Source organism: Phalaenopsis equestris, unplaced genomic scaffold (assembly GCF_001263595.1).
Source record: "Phalaenopsis equestris unplaced genomic scaffold, ASM126359v1 Scaffold000076, whole genome shotgun sequence".
Lineage (NCBI taxonomy): Eukaryota > Viridiplantae > Streptophyta > Magnoliopsida > Asparagales > Orchidaceae > Phalaenopsis > Phalaenopsis equestris.
Genome location: NW_018164518.1, coordinates 420,259 through 428,517, shown reverse-complemented (window position 1 = coordinate 428,517; position 8,259 = coordinate 420,259). Strand labels below are relative to the sequence as shown.

General features: G+C 36.8%; 1 protein-coding gene across 1 annotated transcript; it reads left to right on the top strand.

Moving 5' to 3' along the window:
• Nucleotides 1–7,362: 7,362 nt before the first annotated feature.
• On the top strand, nt 7,363–8,112 carry LOC110019746 (probable carboxylesterase 8; the record flags this gene model as incomplete). The annotated part of the gene is given in 1 exon segment (XM_020717550.1): nt 7,363–8,112. A coding segment is annotated over 1 exon segment (529 nt), but the record flags the coding sequence as incomplete, so codon positions are not given.
• Nucleotides 8,113–8,259: the final 147 nt, after the last annotated feature.

Sequence of the window (8,259 nt, the reverse complement as noted above, 5' to 3'; positions counted from 1 at the left end):
ATATATTCATTATGTTATGTGTAAATATTTTGGTACATTAGATAGTTCACAAGTTAATCACTTTGATCGGGCTAGAACTACTCGCAACCTAAGAAAGCCAGGGGCAACTTCTTACCAAAAGTTAGGGAATAGTATCATAGGTCTTATCCCCTCGTCATAGATCATTGGGGTATCTCACTCTTAGCACACATGAACTTTATCATCATCACCCTTACCACCAATACCATCCAAATTATACCAGCTTGATGATCCATCTGTGGCATTTTAAATATCCCAAATTGCCAGTAGAATCTCAGTGTAAAGTTCAAGCTAAGATCCAGAACATTAGGTTTAATTGTAGGTTAAGTTGTAACGAGAACGTTCATTGATGATTTAATTAATTAGAAGGTTTCTAAATCACATATTGGTATATCTACACGTTTTGTGGATGATTTTCTTCAACAAATGATAATATGTCCACATGTCCTCTAAGATATCTAAAATCTTGCAAGGGTATTTAGAGAGTGACTCCAGACATCCTTGAACTCTTCTGGATTATTCCAAGCTCATTGGGTCTTACTATGTTGTTAAACTAATCATACTATGTTGAATTATCACATTTAGGTTGTGCTAAGTGTTTTATGTCTTAATTGAACCATGAGTGAGGACAAAGGATTGACTTTAATGTTTAACGAAGAGTTATGTGGATAAACTGAGTTAAAGAGATTTCACACTAATACCCTTAAATTAGGTTTGAGATTGTAGTGTTTTTTTAAATGTTTAAGTTTATTAATGTTTATTTCTTAGATAATTCCTAAGTAATATTAAATCAAACCTAATTCACAACTAAGCTCCTAAGGCCTAGGGGTAGACTTGTAATTTTGGAAAAATTTATGATACCACTTGATCTTGATAGAAAAAGATTGGATTTTATTTCTCTATTAATTGAGGGTTTAAATTATTTAGTTATAGACTTCCAAAGCCAAAAGGATTCACTTTAGAATCGTTGAAACTATCATTTTCTTCTGATTCTTAATAGTCTTAATAATTTTTGCCCTTTTGTAGAAAAATTTTATGTGTGAGTTGCAACCCTATATTTCCTTAGGTTTGAATTATTTCTGAGAGTTAATCATTATTTTAAATGGCCTCCACTTTGATTTAACCTAAATATTAATTAAATTAGGGTAAAAGATGAAATTCCCAAAGTACCCCTATAAGTTTCTATCCCATAACTCCCACATCTTAATTAAAGCAATCATGAAAGTTTGCTAGTTCGTTACTCATGGGCCAGTTAACTCATCAGAGGATAATCCAAATTTTTATGACATTTATTTATTTTATGTATTTAATTGAATCTTTTAATTATGCATTTCCAAAGGTAAATGGTTAAACTTTCCAAAACAAGTCTCCTGCCCATGAGAAAATTGTATGATATTCCCTAAGGTCAGAGAGTCAATCAGGTAAATTTTGGTGATTTTTTGAAATGTATTTGTATTATTCTAATTTTTAAAGGAAAAATAAATAGATTTTTTTTTATTTTAAAAGTGCAAATTTATTTTTCATTAACTTCTCTGACTTTAGGGAACTCAACAAAATTATTTTCTTATTTTTATGACTTTTATTTTATTTTTAATGAATTTTAAATGAATAGAAGGAGATTTGTTAGAAAATTAGGGCTTCTTACCATAGGTGTGTTCTCTGACTTTGGAAAAATAAGAGCACATCCCTAATGTCATGAAGAACACACCCTCAAAGTTTCATATTATGATGATAAGTATTTAATTTTTTATGATTTAATTTATTTTTATGATTTTTATACACCAAGATACGAATTTTTAAAGTTTTTGTAATTATTTAATTCCAAAATACCATATTTTCTTACTTATCCACATCGACGTCGCGTCATCCTCATCGTCTCCAAACTCACATGTGTCGTTTGTCGATTGGTTGACCTTTCCATGCAAGCAATTGATTTAACCAGGGGTTCACGTTTCATCCGCCCATTTGACTATATCTACGCAGTCTGATTGATACACGCCCGAATGGACGACATCCGTTTATCATCCCTGATCGCCCTAAACTGAGAACCATCTATGTTTTAACCTTAATATCTCGTTTGATACTTAACCAAATTTCATGGAGTTTGTTCGTACACCTTCATCTAGGTGAGACAAACCTATTTATATTGTTAAATACATATGAACACACATTTATTTCACAAAGGACCAAATCGAGGCAAAAATTAGGGATTTCGAGTTATATCATTACCTAAGAGTCAATGCCTCAATTGGGTTAGTTGGAGACGATCACTTTGAGTCCATGAAGCTCCTCAAAGTGTTGGTTGGGGTTGAGGTAAGGTCTATGTATGATTTCAATCGGAGGGTGACTCGGGCTTGGTCTAGGAGTAGGTTAGAGTGCTGGGGAGGGGGGCTTTTAATTGGGGAAGTGGTTTTGATGTCTGGGGAAGCTTGTGGAATGGTTAGTTTGGAGTTTTGAGAATTTTAATCCAAAGCTGTGAAATGCCCTGGCTTTCAGTGGTTAAATTGAACTCGGGTGGAGGGAATGAGTGGTTGAAAATGGTTGGATTGAGCTTAGGAATGCTGGGAGAGGCTCTGGGAGCAATCAGACAGAGTTTCCCCTAAGTTTTGGATGATCTTCCTTTTTGGTTGTGGAGGGGGGCTATTTATAATTCCAGCCAAGGGAGGGCTCTAGGCTGCCACTGCCCGATGCACATAAGCTAAGGTAGAGAGGAGAACAACTCAATTAACCAATTGAGAATTGCCACATAAGATAGGTGAGAATTTGGGTTTGAGCCATGGCCACCCTTCTCAGTTTTGGGTTTTCCGGCCACTAGAGCGGCTGACCAGGCTAGGGGTGGTGGCTATTTGGCTCAGAGAGGTCAGAGGGGTTTTAATGGTGTGAGCTTTGAAGCTAAGCCAACTCATTGCATGGATAAGGGAGTTAGCCAAATTAAGGAGGGGGTTTCCACATTTTAAGGGACCATTGTTCAATGACATCAAGTAGGGTTGGCTATTTGTAAATGATTGGCATATTAGGGCTTAAAACATGGTTATGGTGATTAAGCTTTTGATTAAACCAATGGATTTGGATCAAACTATGGGCTTTGGCTAAAAGTTGGGTTTGGGTTTGGGTTTGGATTTGGATTTGGGATTGGCTTGGGCTTGGATCCAAATCTATTGAAGGTTGAAATTGGTCTTGAAAAATGTCATGATGAGTTTTTAAAACAATTTTTGTGGATTTGGATTTATTATGTGGCTTAATATGGTGAAATTTAGTTTTGGGGTCAATTTGGGGTGGTTGACTTGGGCTTGGATTTTGGATTTGGAATTGCGTGTAATTGGGATTTGATATGGGACTTAGATATGATGATATTTAATTTGGATTAGAAATTGGGTGAATTTGAAATGAATTTGGTGGAAATTGGGAGTGATTTGAGGACTTTAGGGATTTAGAGGTAGTTTGAGAATTTTGGTCAATTTTGGTGGATTTAGGGGATTTTGGGTACAATTAAGAACATTAGGTTGTTAGAATTGGTTTTGGTGAAGTTTGGAATGATTTTGGGGATTTTGGCAATTTTTTTGAAATTAGGGGCATTTGGGTAATTTTGGGTGGTGAGGGGTGTTTTGGTAAATTTGATGATATTAGAGGTATTTGAGCAATTGGGATAATTTGAAGTGGTTCAATATGAATTTTACGGTTTCAGGGGCATTTTGGTAAATTTGGGAATATTGGGGGTAGAAGGCCAAAGTGGGATGTTTCAATGGAATTAGAACTAGTTGGACATGGTGACCATGCAAACCATTGAAAACCCCCTCCCCCCTCTGAGGTTGTAAGACCCATGGGAGAGCTCATTTTAGGTCATCCACATGTTGGTCCTGACCATCCTAGCCAAAGGCTAAGGGCTTCAGACTACCCACATGACTTTCTAGAAGGGAGCATAAACGTGGGTTAAGTGTGAGTGATTTTAGGGTTTGAGTGTGTGTGTGACCAAGAACATGCCACCCGAGGTTTCCCTAAGGTCTCACACATTCTATTGGAACTCACCCATGAGTCTTCATATGTTGGTTTTAACAACCTCAAGTGAGAAATGAGAGCTTAGGACCACACATGTGAGATTTCACAGGAAGAGTTAAGAAGTGTTTAGGATTTTTATATGAGAGGGTTCTATTACTAGTCCTCTAGGATACTCAATAGGAAAGTCCTACGGCTAGATCCTAGGATTATAAAGAGGAGGAACTAGACCTCATAAAAAATGATGTCAACAGTACAGTGTAAAGCTGATGTGTGTGATGAATGAATTTGCACGTTATTTTTCTAAAAAGAGGTATGTGTACTGAGTGTGAGAGTGTATTATGTCGATATTCATGTTGATGTGGTGCTAAGTAGTTCATGAAGGAAATGAGTTATGGTGTGTGGATGGTGAAATTGATCAGTAGAAATTGAGAGTACATTGGAGGAGATAGTTGATGTTGGTATAAGAAGTGATCGTGGTAGCATATTATGTTGATTACTATGACTAGTTGCGAGTTATAAGAAGATTGTTTGTAAGTAAAGTAATTTTCAATAATGATATTATGTCTTGAGATAAGGAGTTTATTAGTTTGAATGTCAAAACATTTATAGCCACTGTGGTGTTGACTATATCCCAAAACTTACATTATGGGGCCTTCGAAAAAAAGCTTGCATTTAATTTGGTATTTTTTTCCAGGGAAAACAAAGACAACTAAAGGTTTTATGGCGTTGATGTTCAAATTTTGTTGTGTAATAGCTGAAAAGGTGGTTTTATGAGTGTTGGTAGAGTAAAGTTTATGTATTAGGTAATTGGTATTGCATGGCTTCCATCCAAAATTTATAGGAAGGTTATCAGTGTTGAGAAGTGTTCTAGATCTTTATAAAAGTGACTATTTTTCCTATTTGTAATACCATTTTGGTTAGGTGTATGTCAGCAGATGTGTTGATGCTTGATACATTGATCTTGCTGATCAATTCTGATTTCAATGGACATATAATCTCCTCCATCAGTTATCAAGTATTTTATGTTATTATTGAGTTAATTTCTTAACATTTTATGCTGAAAAATAAAATAAGTAGTTGTTTTGAATTTATGTCTTAAGAGTATCCACGAGCAAAACTAAAAAAAGGAATCACTTAATGTAACATAACATTTGTACCCTTCTATAGAAGAAAGAGGGATATGCCCCCAAATGTCAGAATGTAAGATGTCTAAAATACCATATGTCACAGAACTACAAGGAAAAGATAGTATAGCACTTTTATTGTTATAACAGTCATGACATGGTTGAGTAGGTATATATATTTGAGTTGAGAATTAAAGTGTGAGATCTTTGAGATGAATTTATTGTGTGGATGCCCAATCTTTCATGCCATATATTTTAGCTTATAACGGTGTTGAGGGTTGTGATAAAGTAGACTCCATGATTAGCTACTCTATAGAGGACATTTTCTTGGTTGTCAAATTATGGATTTTAATCTTGTTAGCATGAAAGATAACTTGACTCTTTTGTAAATTAATAGATATAGGATTATGTAAGAGTTTATGTACTCAGAAGATAGGTGAGAGTTTAAGCTTACTACGTGGTGTTCGAGGAATGTCATATCCAACAAGTGTGATTTTAGTATTTCGACCATTTCTAGCAGCCACTTGTTTGAATCCTTTGTATTCTACCAATTATTATAATATTGTGGAGGTCATTCATGAGTTGAATGACTCTTGATCTATTTTTTTTTATTGGAATCTCCATTCTAAATTATGTCATATTTAAGTCATATTACTTGGATGGAGAATATATAGGTGAATTGAAGGCGAAATTGTGAAAATGATTGTAGCTGTGAGGCTTTTGTCTATTAGTTGCCATAGAAGAAAATAAGAATTTTCAACTAAAGCCCCATTTGCGTTTTGAATGAAACTTGGTAGGTTGGAAATGTTCTATCAAAAAAAGAATCAAATTCATTGACTATAAGATGTTTTAAGATTTGTACCTTCCATATAAGATAATTTTCTTGTGTTAGAGGCCACGATTTTTATGCGAACATCAAGAATTTTATTACTGTGGGCATATGTATATCCTTTATCGTTTTTAAAGATGTTGTAGATTGCTGACTTGTTTGTATTGATGTTGAAGAGATCGAATCCAACTTGATGTTAAGCCTTTTCTTTGATGCCATCTAAAGAACCAAACGAAAAAAGGAAACACTTTCGTCCCAACGAGAAACCAGATGAATAAAATTTATCAGTATTTAAGGGACGAAACTGACGATTTTTATGTGAACATCAAGAATTTTATTATTGTGGGCATATGTATATCCTTTATCTTTTTTAAAGATGTTGTAGATTGCTGACTTGTTTGTATTGACGTCGAAGAGATCGAATCCAAACTTGATGTTAAGCCTTTTCTCTGATGCCATCTGAAGAACCAAACAAAAAAAGGAAATATACAGAAAATAAAGATTAGTGAGGAAGAAGAATAATGAGCCTTAAAAGATAAGCGAAAATCCTTATTTACTCTTTTCACATTACATATCTTGTTACAAGGGTGCATATTGATAGACTACTTATATGGCATAACAGTAATTTTACATAGAGACATAAATATCTTTTTACATATATCATATACTAATATATAAACCCCCTTTGTGCAGTTGAAGCTCGAATCATACAGCCCTCGCAATATGAAGGTGATAGAACGGCATTGGGGAGAAAGGTGAAGTCCAAAAGAATGATTTGAGGTAGAAAAAATTTTACATCCGGATGTCCGGATAACGGCCCGGATGCAGCGGAGGGGGAAGGAATCGGACCTCCGCCCTCCTCGCTATATCTGGGCCGTTGTAAAATTCAAACCTGAACTTGAGAGATTGAGAGCCCCTTTCATTTCTCTCATTTGTCCCCTTGTATTTATTTCTTCTTAGTCAACGGAATAAAAATCTCTGTTTTTTTTTTCTTGTTTTCTCAGCTCTTGAATTTATTTCAGCTGGAACTGATAGCGTAATTGACCAATTACTCTCTTCTAAGCCTTTAAAAAAAAAGATTTTGAAAAGGCTTAAATTTGGTCAACACATGCTATTTAATCAACTAAATTGATGAAGTCATCTGAAACTTATTATTTACAAATCAACCGCCCCCATTCTCCAAATTCTCGCTCAAACATCAGATTCTTAATTATTTGTTGGTGAAGCTGTAAATACATCAATTCAATCCATATTTTTCATTTCTATCAAATTCTCAATATCTTGTTGATTAATTTGAAAATATCAATAAATTGAGGTTTTCCATTAAATTATCCCAACAATATATCAGGATTTATCAAGTTCAATGGTAGACAGAAAAGCTCTAGAGCTCGTCATGCATTGAGTGTTGTCCACATGTAGTTTGTGCCGAAGTCCGCACAACTTGCCAAATTTTGGAGAAATTATTAAATTAAAATAACTCAGATAAATTTGCATCAGGTGTCCTATAACAGAGGGTCACACTGCAATTTGGGTCTACTGATATACATAATTCAGACCTAAATTGCCAAGTAAATCTCTGTTATTGGACACTTGAACCCAATAATTTCTACTATAAAATGCCATCTAGCTCGCTTTTAGAGTCCTGCCCCAAAGAATCGGAAGCAATCGCACAGCAAGCGATGGGACACGACGGCCACGAAACTTCCCCAGCACCTGTTACCACAAACCTCTTCCTGCAAATCGTCGAACACCCTGACGGCACCATCAGCCGCCCCTTCATCCCCTTCATCCCCCCCACAGACCACATCGACAGCGCACTTGTCCGCTCCCGAGACGTTCCCCTCAATTCTTCTTTCAAAACCTCCCTCCGCCTCTACCTTCCTTCCTCCCCACAAAAGCTCCCAATCATCCTCTTCTGCCATGGCGGCGGCTTCATCCTCTTCAACTCCGGCTCCGCCCCTTACCACTTTTTCTGCGAGCAAATGGCCAAATCCCTCTCCGCTCTCGTTCTCTCCCTCGACTACCGCCTCGCACCCGACCACCGCCTCCCTGCCGCCTACAACGACGTCCTCGATGCCATCCTCTGGCTCCGAGCCCAAGCCGCTGCCGATTCCTCTGCACGGGATCCGTGGCTCACGTCCCACGGCGCGCGCCCTCGCCGACTTTGAGCGGGTGTACATAGCCGGAAGCAGTTCCGGCGCCAACATGGCGTTTCACGCCGCAATACGAATCGCAGATCTGGATCTCGATCTCCAGCCGATAAAGATTGCCGGGGTCCTGCTCCACCAGCCG